This window comes from Notolepis coatsorum (genome assembly GCF_963971535.1).
Source record: "Notolepis coatsorum genome assembly, chromosome: 6".
Lineage (NCBI taxonomy): Eukaryota > Metazoa > Chordata > Actinopteri > Aulopiformes > Paralepididae > Notolepis > Notolepis coatsorum.
The window spans coordinates 162,858,949-162,877,247 of NC_140170.1; the positions used below are offsets into that span (position 1 = coordinate 162,858,949).

General features: G+C 43.3%; 1 protein-coding gene across 1 annotated transcript in view; it reads left to right on the plus strand.

Moving 5' to 3' along the window:
- atxn7 (ataxin 7) overlaps nt 1–18,299 on the plus strand; it is an 81,829-nt gene that overhangs the window by 38,623 nt on the left and 24,907 nt on the right. The window contains exons 4-5 of the mRNA XM_084316798.1: nt 783–887; nt 17,273–17,576. Of these exons, the coding sequence (XP_084172924.1) occupies nt 783–887; nt 17,273–17,576 (409 nt within the window). The remainder of the gene's footprint in view (nt 1–782; nt 888–17,272; nt 17,577–18,299) is intronic.

The following is an 18,299-nucleotide window of genomic DNA, read 5'->3' on the forward strand; positions in this document are numbered from 1 at the left end:
TTAGATTGCTTCTTATATAGCTTCATATCAGTTTTTAGATAGCTTCATATCAGTTTTTAGATAGATTGATATACATTTTTAGATTGCTTCATATCAGTTTTTTTTAGATAGCTTCATATCAGTTTTTATATAGCTTCATATCAGACTATTTATGTTAATACAAGAATATTGAGTACTAGATTAAATCTTTGTTGATAGTCAGGAAACGGATACATTACAAATTCTGGGCTCACACTGCATATTATATTATATAATATAATATTATATTACTGGCCCTGCTTAGCTGGTACTGTAACATCATAGTCCAGCAACATATATCGTTTATTTTGGTTATTGATACAGCCAGGCATTATGAGCTTTAGAAGGTAGCCTATGTTTAGTGTTACCACCAATACATGTCTGTGTGTGAAAGAGAGAGAGCCAGTAACCTTTGGATCGCTGGCTCGGTCCTCTCCTTGTCCTTATCACTAGGTCACGTTCTCTCTACTCTGAAAACTTGGAATAGTGCCCGGAAGTGTCCTGTCGTTGGCTCGTCATCGCTCGGTCTTTCTACCGCCGGCGGCATGATTGACAAGCGCAGAGAGAACGGTTATAACCACCTAATATAAGTTACATATTACATTTCCCGTTGGCCCCACAGCATGAAATATTACCGCATGTTGTGATGCAAAATTAGGTTATGACGGCGTTTTAAGTAACTCTAATCTGCACCTGACTGAGTGACTGTGGGCTTACTTTGTTTACCTTTCTCTTCCCCTCTTCTGTTTCTTTCCTTTGTGCAGACATGCCCATATTTGGCCAGTGTCCCGCACAGGACGACTTCTACCTGGTGATATGCAGCCACTGCAGTCAGGTAGTGAAGCCCCAGGCGTTCCAGGCACACTACGGTAAGTCACTCGCACACAGACCCACATGCATACTGTCTATGCACCGTGTGCTCCAAAATAGTGGAACGAACTTCCCATCACAGTTCGGACAGTCGAAACCCGACCAATCTTTCGTGGTCGACTAAAAACGCACTTCTTCGATCAATATCTGAAATGAAAGAAGAAGAAGAAGAAGAAAAAAAACATGAAACTTCTTACTGTCTACTAACATGCACTCTTCCACTAAATACTCTTCCTTGCCTATATTACTACCTACTATGTACATTATGTCTAGGGGGCCGTGGGTATCAAATACAGATGTGGATGAACATATTTCAATTGCCTAGTGTTAACTGAAAATAAATGTTGTTTGCCATATAAATAATGACTTGCATCAGCTTGAACTCATAGTGCACAACACCTAACATTCTTACTGTCTTCTACTATCATGCACTCTTACACTAAATACTCTTCCTTGCCTATATTACAGCCTAATATACTATGTCTTTACTGCTATGCACTCAACACTGCAGCACCCACGTTTCAATACTGTTTGATGAACATTGTTACTCAGCTGAAAGAGTTGTACCATTCCTGCTGACTTGTCGTACAGAACATGTAAGTCACTTTAATAAAAGCTGATAAAAGCGTCAGCTAAATGATTGTAATGTAAATGTAATGTCTAGCTTCTATACAGGCCAGAAAACAAACGCCCGCCCATACAGACACGACTCGATGCACAGACTTCACAGGACCGTAGCAATATTCACTCGGATCATTTGTAAAGTGCAATATTTATAATCATTTCCTCAAGCTGAGCTACGCAATCTGACACATGATTTGCATTTTCAGGTGACCTGCCAGGACAAAGTTCTGAGTTCCTTTTAGCCCACTTCCTGTGGGTTTCTCTAATTGAAGTTACCTGCCAGGTCATTTAATCTTTGCATGGCTCCAGTCCAGTCTCACCTGCAAATGCAATCGCGTGTCAGATTGCTTAGCTCAGTTTGAGGAAAAGTCATATGCAAACAGTGCTGGGATCATAAACATTGCACTTTACAAACGATCCAGTGAATGTTGTAACAAAGCCAACAAGGTAATCTTGAAGTCACGCACGTGTGACAAGCATTTGTTTTCTGGCCTGTAGTATCTTCTCCCAACCTCATACTATGCAGTAGAGCACAGTGTGCATCAGCTAGCATACCATCAAGAGATGCATGCACTTGTAACTGCAGACCACTAAATGACAGCTGGGTCTGGGATAGTAAGGACAGACCACTAAGAGACAGCTGGGTCTGGGATAGTAAGGACAGATAACTAAAAGACGGAGGGTCTGGGATAGTAAGGACAGACCACTAAAAGACAGGGTCTGGGATAGTAAGGACAGACCACTAAAAGACAGAGGGTCTGGTATAGTAAGGACAGACCACTAAAAGACAGAGGGTCTGGGATAGTAAGGACAGACCACTAAAAGACAGAGGGTCTGGGATAGTAAGGACAGACCACTAAAAGAGACAGCTGGGTCTTGGTGGGATAGTAAGGACAGACCACTAAAAGAGACAGCTGGGTCTTGGTGGGATAGTAAGGACAGACCACTAAAAGACAGAGGGTATGGGATAGTAAGAACAGATCATTAAAAGAGACAGCTGGGTCTGGGATAGTAAGAACAGACTACTAAAAGACAGTGTCTGGGATAGTAAGAACAGATCATTAAAAGAGACAGCTGGGTCTGGGATAGTAAGAACAGACTACTAAAAGACAGAGGGTCTGGGATAGTAAGGACAGATAACTAAAAGAGACAGCTGGGTCTGGGATAGTAAGGACAGAGCACTAAAAGGGACAGCTGGGTCTGGGATAGTAAGAACAGATCATTAAAAGAGACAGCTGGGTCTGGGATAGTAAGAACAGACTACTAAAAGACAGAGGGTCTGGGATAGTAAGGACAGATAACTAAAAGAGACAGCTGGGTCTGGGATAGTAAGGACAGAGCACTAAAAGGGACAGCTGGGTCTGGGATAGTAAGAACAGATCATTAAAAGAGACAGCTGGGTCTGGGATAGTAAGGACAGACCACTAAAAGAGACAGCTGGGTCTGGGATAGTAATGACAGACTACTAAAAGGGACAGCTGGGTCTGGGATAGTAAGGACAGACCACTAAAAGGGGAAGCTATAGTCTTACCTCTTGTGCTCATGGAATAGCTTTAGATGGTTTGGGAGTTGAAAACTGTTTTAATACTCTGATAAGTTATAGGAAACCATACATATCTGTTTGGATGTTTGAATAAAGATAATAACTAAATAAAGAAACATCCCTAAGTATGTATGTCCTCAAGTGGGTAGCTAGCCAAAACTAGACTTGGGGGAGATTAAAACCAGCGAATCATCAGAAACATTTGAATGTGAGACAAATATTTGGTAATTACTCTCTTATGTCAAGGAGGACTTGTGGAATCTGATGAGCAAAACAAAACTTGTGTGAATCCTGTACAGTGCATTCCAGGAGAGACCTCTGGAATCCTTACATGGAACGTGTACTGTGCTTAAGAGGGTTGTGTGTGTGTGTGCATGTTAATATTTCCCATATTAACCCCTCCTCCCCACACACACACACTTCTCCGTAATCTGAGGGCGGAGTGGCACACGCCTTTGGTTTGTGAATGTGCCTGCTGTCTGCTAAAGTGCTGTTTTACCACGTAAAGCTGTCCTCAAAATGTCTGATCTCTGACTGTGTTGAACTTACTTCAGAGAGGTGTGTGCGTCTGCACTGGTCTCAAGGCTGCGTGGGTTGTTAAACCGCCGGCTGGAGAATTGGTGAATTATGGATTTGTGTGAATCAAGGAATCCCTTTCCCTGGGATCTCGTTAAAACCTGACAGTTGAACCCTGTTCAACTCGCACACTTGCTGCCGACTCGCAAACAGTCGGAAACCCTGATTCATACTCGAGCTTCAGAGCAATTAGTTGTTCAACTGTCTCTCTCCTTAGGCCATTTCTGCAAGGTTGCAGATTCAAGTTGGGGCTATTATGATAATGTCCTAATATGTAGTCCTTTAGTTCTTCTCTGTTGTGGATCAGTTCATATAGCGCGCCGCTGCATGCATTTAAACACATTGTTTTGGATACAAGCTAATATCCCAGTGTCCCTAGCTGTCATATTCTGGTTTCTTGTACTCGGGATATGAGCACACCCCAGCTATGAACATGACCAGGACTTCACATTGGCTACTTAAAACATTTATTACACGAGGCTCCTGAATGCTATCTGAATAGTAAGGCGTTGTTGTGACTCTGCTCTGGGAGAGTTTGCCTTCGCCTCGATCCTTCAGTCCATTATGATGATACATTTGATCTGGAACCACTAGGCCCAGCATGTGGTTCGAGAGGCAGGGAGGTCTTAACCACTACACCATCTCTGGGCATCAGGCTTACTCAATTTCAGTCTTAAATATACCTCGGATTTGTTTTTTCCTAGATGTAGGCTAGTTTTATTTATAGATGTATATAATTGTTTTTGTTCAGTGGCACAGAGTAGTAGCATTAACGTCCTGACATTTCCCGGCATTTGCCACAAGAGGGTGGTACAGCAACACGTGGTCATCGCTGCACACAATACTCCAGATGGAATACACTTCCTCCTGCCCTGAGGAGTGAGAATCGCTGGTTTTCAAACTCACGAGTCTCGTATGATTAGATTGCGAGACCACTGCAAGCACTGTACTTATCTGGTTCCTATCCAAGAGAGCATGCAAAGTGAGTGTATGAAATGTGGCTCGATACGAGTGGCTTTCAAGTACAATACTGGCAGCTGTGGCTGTGTGTGTGAAGTTTATCTCCTGCGGCGAGGTGCAGTCGGACTGATAATACACAATCTGATAAGTGGCGCTGGCCCTCAAAGTAATTAGCTCAACCATTTGGCAATGACTTCAAGCTGTACCTCGTAGCTAATTGATATTCTATCAACACACGATTAGATAATTAGGATGCATTTCTATCGTTAGCACAAATGTGTGCCGTTTGTTAATTGGGTAATGAACCCGTTCAACGCCTCTTGAATTGTATGGTACCACTACCGATTGTATTGATTTCAAATGTCGGTGTTGCCAAACATCAATAAATGCTAAAAGCATATAGACCCACTTAAACTTCTCGACGGTGGGGGGGCTTCATGATCGCTGGGGTTCTGAGTTGCCTACAATGTGAACTCCAGCACTGGAGGTATCTCCTGCCCTGCTCTCTGCCATGACTCCCCCCTGCTCTCTCTCTGGTAGTCATATGAAACCCATTTTATTTTTTCCAAATTCCATTTTATTTTTTTTCCAAATTCCGTTTTTCCGTTTTAATATTTCAGAATTCTGTTTTTTGCTTTGTACGCTAATTTTACCATCAGAAATAGTGTCTGATAAGTGGGAATGAATAAATGTCCACAATTTAATAAGATATAACAGTCCATTTAATGTTTTTAAGTGCTGCAACTCAGAAATACAGTTCACTTTTACACAATTGTTTTCAAATAATATTGTGACAAAATAAAAATACACATTTCAAGTGTAAACAAACAATAGATACAGCTAGCTACTACTGACATTATCACAATGTAAGTAGCCTAGCTATATCTATTCTATTGTGATGAAATATAGTAATGCATAATTTAGGAACCTTTAGTTTAGTTTCTAAAGGACAGTGTGTACTGACAATCATTTGCATTAAACAAATAGATGGGTGCACCAGATTTAGCAAGAAGCTATAATTTCTAGTCCTGTGTACTTTTATGTACTGCAACGTTACATAGCTATTTCATCACAATAGTGTCAGTGATTAGCCTCGCCCTCTAGCTGTATCTATTGTGATCACCAGGGATCATCGTTAGAGAGCTGGGCTGCGGCACTGCAGATATACCCTACTCTGTTTTGAAGCAGTGTTTTTCCGTGTTCCTGACATGGCTGGGCTGCGGCACTGCAGATATACCCTACTCTGTTTTGAAGCACAGTGTTTTTCCGTGTTCCTGACATGGCTTTTGGAGAGTGATCTTCGCACGTGTTTTGCAAGTCCAGTTCGCGGCATGTTGACAGAATTTGCAAAACACCTTATCGCCGGTCATATACAAGTCATTAGGATACGGCGCTGCTTTGAATTTAGGGCTTAGTGTGGAATTTCTTCCAACGTTAACACAGAAGCAGCTAGACGCTTGGATATTGCTGCGTGTTGTGTGTAACGCGCTGTAGCGTCCCCGGTCATGTTCGCGTTGCACCAAACGTTCCATGTTCTCCCGAACACGGAATTTCAGTCCAGATTAGGGCAAATTCTGCAATATTCTGATTCCATTTCTATTGCTCAATTCCGCGATTCCGTGAACGCGGATTTCATATGGCTCTACTCTCTGGCTGCGGTTACATTAGGGCTATTTCATTTAGTTTCATTTCGCTTTTCAGAACGCTGCGTATTGGCAGGCAAGTTAGAGTTAAGTTAGACGTCGTTTTGTCTCGTCTACTATATACATGTAGTACAATGCCAAAGCAGTAGGTGGCGATGTAGTTCAAACATGAAGGCCATTTTCAACCAATCAGAAAGGTTGAACGAGTCACTCCACATCCTGCTCAAAATCTCAAAGCCACCATCTTTATACCTCGCATGAGCCATTTTAGCAACATAGCATTTATTTTTCAGCAAGAAATAAAGTGCAATAAACAAAAACGGATACATTCACTGTGTTCTGCCTCATTTGTTGATGATTTGTTGATGAAACAAAACTAACATCAACACAATTGACCACCAAGAGAGGAGTTTAGTCTCACAAAAATATCGCCAATTTTGTTAGCTTACGTGCTAACGTGATTGGGATATGCCATTATAACAGTATAGCATTGTGGCTAGCAGCGTAGTAACGTTAATGCTAGCAGAATGAATGGATGTAAACATTATTTAACGGATTGCAGAATGGGTACAATACAATACGGCTCAATACAAACAATTGTTAAGGGAATGCAGACTGTTGTAGTTTGGAGTACTGGGTTCCTTATAACAATAACTTGACAACACATGATCTTAGTTTAGCCGCAGTTACAGGCAATCTGAGGAGGACACAGCTGATATCCTGTATCGGTCCAGCCAGGGGAGAATTTGGCGTCAGTGTTTACTACTGCGCATGGGCGTTGGGCAAGAAACGGCTCTGTATCCGGCTCGCGCAAATTACATGGCACCATTGTCAGCGAGTTTCCAAAACGAAAACACCCTTTCAGCGTTGCCACTAGGAAAAGGGCGTTTCTTTTTAGCTTGGACATGCAAACGTAATCATTCGAAAATACAACGTTGCTGTTTTACGCCAGTGTAACCATGGCCTCTGTCTGATGTCATTCGGAGGAGAACCCCATGCAGCGCTGACTCGCGGCCAAGCTGCTGATTTCAGCGGCATGGAGAGATGGGTCTCCACAGGATCCTCTGCGCTCTGTGTTGCTTTAAGCCCATCCGTGTGCTGTTAGGTCTCTGCTCGTCAGCCCAGGCTGCTGCCAGCAGGGGGTACACAAGCAGTAGAGAATAGGGAGCTACGAGCTCTGCTGCATTTTTTTAATTTTTGCGTTCGTTTATGAATATGGCCGCCAGCAAAGCCTCTCTCACACACGCTGCCCCGGCTAAACGTGAAGCACTCGCACATCCATTTACATTACATTTTACATGTTGTCATTTAGCTGACTTTTATCCAAAGCGACTTACAAGTTCTGTACAACAAGTCAGCAGGAAGGGTACAACTCTTTCAGCTGAGTAACAATGTTCATCAAACTGTGTTGAAACTTGGGTGCTGCTGTGTTAAGTGCATAGTAGTAGAGACATATTAGTATAGTAGGTAGTAATATAGGCAAGGAAGATTATTTGGTGCAAGAGTGCATGATAGTAGAAGACAGTAAGAAAGTTAGGTGTTGTGCAATATGAGTTCAAGCTGATGTAAGTCATTGTTATTATTTATATGACAAAGAAAATGTATTTTCAGTTAACACTAGGCAATTGAAATGTGTTCATCCACATCTGTATTTGATACCCACGGCCCCCTAGACATAATGCATTTCTTCAAAGCGATCGAAGCAAAAGTTTGCCCACAGTGCAGCAGCGCCTCCTGGATGGAGCAAGTTTCAAGTTTTGTTTTATTTGGTTCTGTATGAGCCTCCTGAGATTGTGCTTCATACAGTAAAAGACCAAACACTACAAAATATACAAAACTAAAATGTACAAAATGCTCAAATTAGATAGAAGAGGTAGTGCAAATGTGTAAAAAAGGTAGATAGAATACGGTGTGATGTTTAAAAGGTGTTTTCAAGTGTTTAAAGCAGTTGTGGGGGTTCAGTGCCTTGCTGAAGGGCATGGTAATACCAGCCATCCTCCACTCACCAGTCCAAGTTACACCTTCCCAATGGTAGGGATGGGTACCGAATTCGGTACTTTTGAGGTACCGAACCGAAACACGTCAGTACTACAGAGTATCGATTCAAGTGAGATACAGATTTTCTATTTTTTTTATATATACTTTTATTTAATTTTTTTTTACCTTTTTTTCTTTTCATGTCAACGTTCACACGCACAATATATGCTTACCTAGGATTTTACTTGATTCAACAATAAAGCAGTCGGAGCAATGGCAAGCCGAAAACTGTCGAAATTGTAGTTATTTGAAGTTTGGATTATTTTTTTCGACTGAGGTAGGTAAATTAAATTTCTTGAGACTAAAGTACCGAAAAAAGGTACCGTTTGGTACCGGTATCGATTCACAGGTACCGGTACCATATCGGTTCAAATGTGAAAGGTACCCATCCCTACCCAACGGTGCCGGGGGTCGAACTAGTGACCCTTTTGGTACAGGTTGGCGCCTCTACCTCTTAACCTGGGCCATCCTGGCAACCCTGCAGGGCTGTTGATGTGCTCCAGGCTATGAAGCCTGGACATGCGGTCATCCATATCGCACACATTTCTAAACCCGTATGGAGGGATGGGTGATGAAAAGGAAGCGGCACCTCCAGGTGAGCTCGCGGCAGCACTGCCTGGCCGCTCACTCTTCCTCCCATCTTAGTTTCCCTTCACTAGCTCCCCATCAAATTCAGAATTCAATTTAAGGTTCTCGTCATCACATATAAAGCACTCCATGGTCAGGCACCTGCCTATATCTGCGACCTACTGCGTCCTTACACCATGAACAGATCGCTCGGGTCGTCTGATCAGGGCTTGCTGGCTGTCCCCCGGTCTAGATTGAAGACAAAAGGGGATTATAATAAAATGTTATTATAAAAATAATAAAATTCATAAAAATTTATAATTTCGATTATTATTATTTTTTGATTTTTCTCATAGCTACGAGTAATCGATTACTCACGCCCATCCCTATTAGCTAGTTGGTTATTCGTTCAGACCACCTGCCAACTGTTAGCTAGTTGGTTATTCGTTCAGGCCAACTGTTAGCTAGTTGGTTATTCGTTCAGACCACCTCGAAATGCATCGATCCTAATGTGACCATTCAACTGCATCTATTTGAAAATATTAGAATCGATTATAATAATAAAAAATAAATTTATAATAATAATATTTTAATTTTTAATTTTTTTATTGACCTACAGTCCATTCATGCTGAGTGAATCAGTGCATCATGGGGGAATTAACTGATAGAAAATCGTGGTCAAATGAAGAGATTTCATGATGCATTGAATCGTTGCCTGAAGAATCGTAATAGAATTTAATCGTTCTGCGGTCGCATCGTTACACCCCTAGTTTCGACACTACATGTCTGTGGACACATCATAAAAAAAAAAGAACACTGCCTGTGAGTCACTTTCATTCTCTCACTCTCACACTCACTCTCACTCACTCACCCCCCCCCCCCCCCCCCCCCCCCCCCACTCGCCACTTTAGCTAGCTACCGCCAGCCACATGCTTTCTATTAAAACCCCTTGTCTTCCGGTGTTACTCGGCAGCACAGGCTATTCAGGCTGTGTCCTCTTAACATTTGCTGCTTTTCTATTGTATTCCTCTCCCCTCTTCCCTGTTCTTACTTAGATGGTTTTCTGCAATCCTCGCGTCCTCGTAAGGCCAGTGAGGAGAGTGGTTTGTGGCGTTAAAAACAAGAGTTTTCACGTTAAACTTCCAGTTGGCAGTAGGGGTGGGAATCACCAGTTTCATCACTAGGGCTGCAACTAACGATTATTTTGGTAGTCGACTAATCTAACGATTATTTCTGTCTTATTTTTTCGATTAGTCGACTAATCTTATGATTATTTCTGTCACACCCTCCATCTCTGCTTCCTGTGGGCGCGGCTCCTTTTCCGGGCTCTTAGCAGACTTCTTAGCTTAACATAACAGACCGACAGTAAGTTTGGGGGAACTAATGGGATAACTGGGGTTGCAACAAAAGTGCAACTAGGGCTAAAAACACAATGAAATTAAATAATAATAATAATAATAATAATAATAATAATAATAATAATAATAATAATAATAATAATAATAATAATAATAATAATAATAATAATAATAATAAATAATATATCCCTCTTAGCAGACTTCTTAGCTTAACATCCCAGGGAACTAATGGGATAACTGGGGATGTTGTTTGCTCCTGACAAGAGTCTCAAAGTCTGGGGTGATGGTAGACAAAGCAACTCTGAGGTCATGCTCAATGTCCAATCTGTTCCTCTGCTTTGTCTTCAGCTGGACCAGAGCTGAGAAGCCACTTTCACAAAGATAGGTAGTGCAAAAAAAGAAAAAGAAAAAAAAATAATATATATATTGTGGTGGACACTAGATGGAGGTGTCTCACTTCAGAATGGACACTGATTGAGTGACAGGAGGGAGTTGACTTAAGGGTGTGGCTGTACCTTGGTTCTGTTGGATTTGTTTGGAAGTAAAGTTCAGAGACTCGATACTCCGTCTGCTCGTCTCATTGATTCACTTCCACAGTGGTGACCCTGACGTGTGAAATATGAGCAATAACGAGAATCCACCGGCTGTGGTTCCCGCAGTGTATGCAGCTACAGTCAAGTTGCCAGAGTTTTGGCAGCATGACCCGGCCCCGTGGTTTCAGCACATCGAGGCACAATTTCACCTCCGCGGAATAACGTCGGATGAGACGAAATATTACCATGTTGTCGCGGCATTGGATTCCTCCACTACACGCCGGCTGATGGGATGCCTGAGAGTTCCTTCCTGGTTCCTCTGCCCCTTGGTCCACTACAGCTCACCGATCTGCCTTCCAGGACGCAGCGAGGGTGTTTGCCCCAGTTCCCACACATCACTGCCTTCCCCAGTCCTACATTCCTAAGGACCTGATGACTGCGAGGTATGTGTTCATCCGTCATGATGCCCACCGTTCTCCACTGCAGGCTCCCTATGACGGGCCCTTCCGCGTCCTCGAGCCGGGCCCCAAGTACTTTGTGGTGGACATGGGGGGGAATAAGGAGCAGATCTCAGTCGATCGTCTTAAGCCTGCTCATGTGGTCCCAAATGGGCCGGTGGAGCTGGCTCAGCCCCGGCGCCGGGGCCGGCCACCCAAGTTTTCCCCTGTCCCATGCCCTCCGGCCGTTGTTACCCCTACCTTTCCACCGACGAAGCCTCGGCGGCGGCGGGGACGGCCCCCTGCCCCTACCCTTACCCTTTCCCCTTCCACGTTCCCTGTGACTGTTAAATACAGTCGTTATGGCCGCGTGGTCAGACCTCCTAAAAGAGACTGAAGACACTGGGTGCACTGTTTTTGGGGGTTTGTTGTGTTCAGTTCCGTTTGTTTGGTGTTGCACTGAATGTCAATTCTGAATGTTCGGGGGGGGCCTGTGTGGTGGACACTAGATGGAGGTGTCTCACTTCAGAATGGACACTGATTGAGTGACAGGAGGGAGTTGACTTAAGGGTGTGGCTGTACCTTGGTTCTGTTGGATTTGTTTGGAAGTAAAGTTCAGAGACTCAATACTCCGTCTGCTCGTCTCATTGATTCACTTCCACAATATATATATATATATATTTTTTTTAAATAATTTGTATGACTCATTGACGCAAAGAAATCGGCGTCGACGAGTTTTTATGATCGACGTCGTTGATTATGTCGACTAATCGTTGCAGCCCTATTCATCACAATACAATATAGATTCTTTGGACAACGATACGATATTTGCCGATATCACAAAGTCTGCCACGATACGATTCGATTCAGGTGCCTGCGATCGATATGAGACGATATTATATGCCCATTTAACACAACGGAGGCAACGGAAATATCATTTGACATTTTAATTTGAGCTCTTCCAGACATTTAAATGAAAAACAATCTTGTTTTTAATACAAATAGACCTCCTGTTCACTGTAAAGTGTCACGTTTTGATATATTGAGCTTTAAAGGTCCTATGCATTATAAATGGCTTTTTCCAGTGTTTAGCATTGTTTTATAGCAATATGGGTTAGGGTTAGTATCAATGGGTCTGTGTTAGGGCTGGGCGATAACGATAACGATAATCATCGCGATAAATTATTTACTCGAAATAAACATGAAACGTGGTCGCAAAGTTTCGATATATCGATTTTCCAAGCTTGGACCAAACAGTGTTCCATTCTATGCATATGCGTAGGTTGCCCCCCGGTGGAATATAATAATCTATGCACTGGGCCGTGTGTACTGCGTAGAAGAAGGTGCGCGGACTGATGACGACATCAACTCGAGACAAGACATTCAGTTTTGGTAGTTTGAAAATAATCACGCGGCATAATCACAAGGAAGAAACATTCATTCAGACTGTGTTGGATATAACCAAATGGATTTGTATGGATTATGGACTTGGACACATTCATGGAGAATTCAAGCCGGGACCACAATGCTTCTCAAAGGGTTGGCTCGCTCGACACGCGACTGCTCCAACTCGTCTCGTAGTGACGGCTTCGTTCTACCGCATCAAAACAAGTGAGTCTATTAATAGCCCGTCGCACCGGGCAAAAGAAGTTAATTAAACTTGACAGAAATGTATATCTACGATAATTATCGATATCGAGTTATATGAAAATAATTGTATTTTATCACAATAACGTTTTTGGCCATATCGCCCAGCCCTAGTCTGTCTCTAATTGCCATATTGGCGGATTGCTCTAATTCAGTTGAGACTATTTCCTCCTCCAGTGAATTAGGTCATTCTGATTTGACTCACAAGGTGACGTAACAAGGAGCTGATGGAGCTGATTGTGATCTGATTGGCGCGCGCATAGTGTAACCCGACACTTCCTCAAACAGGTTTTGAGTCTGACAGAGGCAGAGAACAAGTGAGCGAGAGAGTGATAGAGAGAGGGAGGGAGAGAGGGGCATAGTGTAACCCGACACTTCCTCAAACAGGGTTTGACAGAGGCTAGAGCTGCCGCGGTATTGATATTTTCCTTACCGCACGAATTTGCGAAATATTTCCTACCGCCGCGGTAATTACCGCACAGTGCGCACAAAAAAAAATAAAAGTTTGAATGCATTTTTTTTTTTTTTTTTTTAATAGTCTACTCTTATAGCCTGCCTCTAGTCTAATGGCGCTTTTCCACTGCATAGTACCTACTCGACTCGACCCGCTTTAGGCACCTGGTACTTTGTTCCTTTTCCACTGCAGCCAGGTACTACTCCGTTTGTCTCCGTGTGGGAATGCAGGCGGGGCCGCTCGCTTGTGTACACTGAAAGCTCCGTGGGCATAGATGTCCGAGGGCTTGCAGCAAGCCAGAGTTTAACACAGTTTCAATCAATCAATCAATCAATCAATAACAACATTAACCAGACTCTCGTTGCGTCTATTCTGCCAAAGCTAACGTTACCTCTCATTGTGTATTCTACCAAGCAAACCCGGGTTTAACGTTACCTCTCGTGTATATCGGCTGACGGTAGTATTAACAACAACAAACTTAACACATCAGCGATCTTGTTGTGACACTAAACTCTCCGCTCGGTGGTAAATTGGGTTGATGTCGGTTTTGTTTCATCAATAAATAAGGCAGAATACACAGTGAATCCATTCTTTTTTGTTTATTGCTTGGTTCTGTCGCAAACAAATCCTGAACGAAATGCATCCTTAGCGAGGCAGTAAAGATGGCGGCGCCGGCGTTCTGTTTTTGTTCAGACTGAGGCTACAAAGTGTGACGCGTCTCTCTTCTGACCAGTCAGTGGTCTGCAATGTTTCACATGACTTTTCTGGTACCACTTCTACCCAATAGGGTCGCTTGGAACCGAGTAGGGTATATCTGCAGAGCCGCAAGCCGCAAGCCAACTTTATTATTATGATAAAAAACAGCGGTGACGCGGTATTCAGCCTAACTCTGCGTTGAGCGTGATGCAACAGCGTTACCGCGGTAATGCGGTTATCGCGGCAGCTCTAACAGAGGCAGAGAACAAGCAAGCGAGAGAGAGAGAGGGATCGGACCGCGTGTCTTCTCTCACACACACACAGAGCATTTACACAGGTTGTGTGTAAAATAAATGCTTCGTTCCTCCGTGTGTCCCTCTCTCTCTCTCCCCCCCTCTCTCTCTCTCTCCCTCTTTCCTTCTCTCTCTCTCTCTCTCTCTCTCCCTCTCTATCTCTCTCCCTCGCAGTCGGGAGCACTAGCATCACTGTAATATCATAGCTAGGGATGCCCCCATCGATCGGCCAGCGATCGGTATCGGCCGATATTCAGTATAAATATGAGATCGGTGATCGGTGATAATGCTTTTTTTCGCCGATCGTCAAAACCGATCGAAAAACATGATCCAATTCTTAGCGGAGATCTCACTGCTGACTTCTCTCTCAGACACACAGAGCTGCGTGCAGCGTACGGCCCTCCTCCTCCCCAGCCCCTCCCGCACTCGTGTAAACAACAGGCTCCTATGCCTCGCAGTCTGCTATAGTCTGGTGCATGCGACGTGAGCTAACGTTAGCTACCTACCGAGCTAACGTTACTGTTTAAACTAAATGACCCAGTGACTACATGAGGCATTGTCTAACGTTATCTATCTGGCTAGCTACTGATAGCTGCTGATATCAACAAATGCTCCAGCAATAGTCGAGTGCATGATAAGTTACCTCCGTTGACTCGGTAGCTCACGTTAGCTCACGTTAGCTCTAAACTAAATAGTTCACTGAGGCGTTGTCTTAACGTTATCTAGCCGGCTAGCAGTAGCTACAGATAGCTCCTGATATCAATGTCTTATAACATTGATTCGATGCGTATTCGAGCTGAGGGCATGGTGAATGTGATTTATACCAATAGGGTCCAGCTGCAGCGCCGGAGAATCCTGGCCGTAGCTGGAGGCTACTCGAGTACACACAGACAGTGGAGCTGTTTGCAGATAGCGAGCATTTTGACTTGTTGCGTGGTGGCGATGTCTCGCAGATAATACAACTACAAGTACAAGTCTAATTATATAATATATATATTTTATATATAAAAAAATAATTATATAAAAAAAAAATATTTTTTTTTTATCAAAAACGATCGGTATCGGTCGATATGGCTCAAGACGATCGGTATCGGTGGCAAAAAACGTGATCGGGGCATCCCTAATCATAGCGCATGCTCCCACGCCCGTATTCCGATCCGTACAATAATAATCAGAGGTATATATTGTCATTTGAAACAAGTTACCAATGCATTGTCCCGTGGGATTATGCCCCCCCCCCTGCGGCGAAATTGACTGTCACTCAAAGTGCTTATGGGCGGAGCCAGGCCAACACAGCCTGAAATCCAAAGGGAGAAAAATGATGGTTTTGAGTAATTGATTAGAAATATAAAACAATTAATTTCTTTTGAAAAATAAACTTACAGATGTGTTCAATAGACTCACAGGAATTGTGTAAAGTTGCTCAACTTTACACAGGGACCTTTCAGAGAGAGATGGCAGGTGACAGATCCAGTATTTCCCAACCTACTGCGCGATTGGTTCTTGACAAGCGTCGTCAAGTCGTTCAGTATTGACAACGCCCACTTTGCTGGAACGATTGATTTTGCATTATACAGTACGCGGTATTAATTAACACACACACGCATGTGATGAACGACCCACAGGAACACACACACACACATGCACTGAGTCGCGAGTCGTGAGATGTATGCGTGTGTCATTTTGAGATCAGTCCCAAAACGCTTCCTGTTGAATATATCAGACCGCGTTCAGATGCCGAAACTCGGCTGTTTTACACCTGCCTCATTTGCCTTATAAGGAGATGGACGGGCGTGTCTGTATGCAAATGCTTTTAGCGCGAACGCGCATTTGAATTTAAGAATGAGTGGGATTCATCATGCAACCGACCTGGGTAAGAACCGATTTCGACGTTAAGAACGGCTTGATGAATGTGGCGGTGGCTTTTCTTATTCTCTTAACAGACGGGTAAGCAAGAATATAAGAAAAATAATAAGAGTATTGTTGAATGAGGCCCAATGTTTTCAAACGTTTTAAGTTGAGAGTATTGTCTTCATTCAGTAGTTAAAGATGGTAGATGCTGAGTTACTTTCTGGTGATTTATCACATTCACACTCCCAAGTGATTTGGGAGTTTGATTTGTACAACTGCAAATATACTGTCCAAGAATGGTTATTCAATGATATGGTTCTCCGGTGCCAGGGTTCAATCGTGGGGACGCAACATAACGTTTTAGCAAACTGTGTTGACTGACTTCATGTTTCATAGAGGAAAGTATTTTTGTTTAGCCTTTTTCATTGTTTATTCTTTGCTATTTTTGTGTCTCCTTTTAACCATTCAGTCTATCCTAACCTTTCCCTGTATCTTCCTGCTTTTGATCTGCAGTAGTAAGATGGCTTAAAGGCAGGCAGCTCCTGGTACACTAGTTCTATTTCAGGCTGAGCTCTCTGGCATAGATCTGAGTCCTACTTAATTGATGTTGAAGCAACCTGCTCTTTTGACTTGTCGTAGCAAGACTAGACTTCTATGAATGTGTATTTTGGGTCTTTCTACAGGTTGTCTTTTTATTTTGTTTTTCTATCTATTTCTCCCATCTCAATTTAGTCGTTATGCCAATGCCCTTCCTGGACATTGTGCGCATTGCCCCACTGTCGGTCTGGGGAGGGTGTAGACTGTAGACTATCCATTCTTGTCTGTACTCTGTAATAACAATGTTTTCTATTTCAGTTGTAAAAAATTTGTCAACATTTAGTTATTTATTGTTGTAACACACCACACAAAATAAATTATGTTTAAATATCAACATTATCTGGCCATCCTCTGTAATTACTATCAAACTCCTCTGACCTCGTCTGGTCTTTCCAAAGACCCAAGAGACGAGACAATAATATATGTATATATACAGTATGTATTTTTGGAAAAGGCTCCCTCTTGTCTAGTATATTACACTCTTGTACTAAACATGAAAAGGTACCCAAATCAACAAGTTGAAGGCTATTCCACAACCCTAGTCTGTCATCCTGTCTCCCCCCCCCAGAGCGAAGACACAGTTCGGCCAACAAGCCGCCCTCCGCCACGCCCTTCCCCCTGCCGGGCCGCAACCGGAGCAGTGCGAGTGGCCTCGGAGCTGGGCCCGGGTTGGGCTCGGGGTCCGGGGTCGCGACCGGAGCGATCTTGAGTCGACCCTCCGTGGCTGGCTCCAGTATCCCCTCCTCTTCCTCCTCCGCCGCCGCCGCCTCCTCCAACTCCAAACTCCTCAAACCAGCCAAAGAGAAGCCCTTGCCTGGCATCCAGCGAAGACCCCACTTCCCCCCCTTCCGGGTGCTGCAGCCAGACAAGATGTAAGTTGTTACCGTGCAATTAGAGATGCTTATTCACGAGGATTTCCCAAATCGACACTTCGCTCTTGTTAACGAACAACAAATTGTGGATCGTTAGGGATGAGCGTTAGTCATAAAACGGCTGGACTCACACCCCAAAGTCCAATCACAGCATGATACATTTATTTAAGTGGCACAGAAGGGCATATTAGTGCAGAATGGTGGCAAAGATGATTTGAGGGACAAAATGATTGTGTAATTAGCGCTATGTAGTCTGTATTGTGTTATTTATTTGTCTTCTGCTCTCATGTGGAGCCAATGATGCCCCCAGCAGCAAAAGGTAGGCTACCCTACATAGGCTAGGGGTTGGCTTACTGCTAGCCCATGGCTTTACATAGGCTAGTGGTGGACTATAACTAAACTAAATAAATGGTAAATTACAACTCTAGACTACAACTATAGACTACAACTCTAGACTAGAACTCTAGACTAACCTAGACTACAACTCTAGACTACAACTCTAGACTACAACTCTAGACTACAACTCTAGACTACAACTCTAGACTAGAACTCTAGACTAACCTAGACTACAACTCTAGACTACAACTCTAGACTACAGCTCTAGACTACAACTCTAGACTACAGCTCTAGACTACAGCTCTAGACTATAAATTTAGACTATAAATTTAGACTATAGCTCTAGACTACAGCTCTAGACTACAGCTCTAGACTCTACAGCTCTAG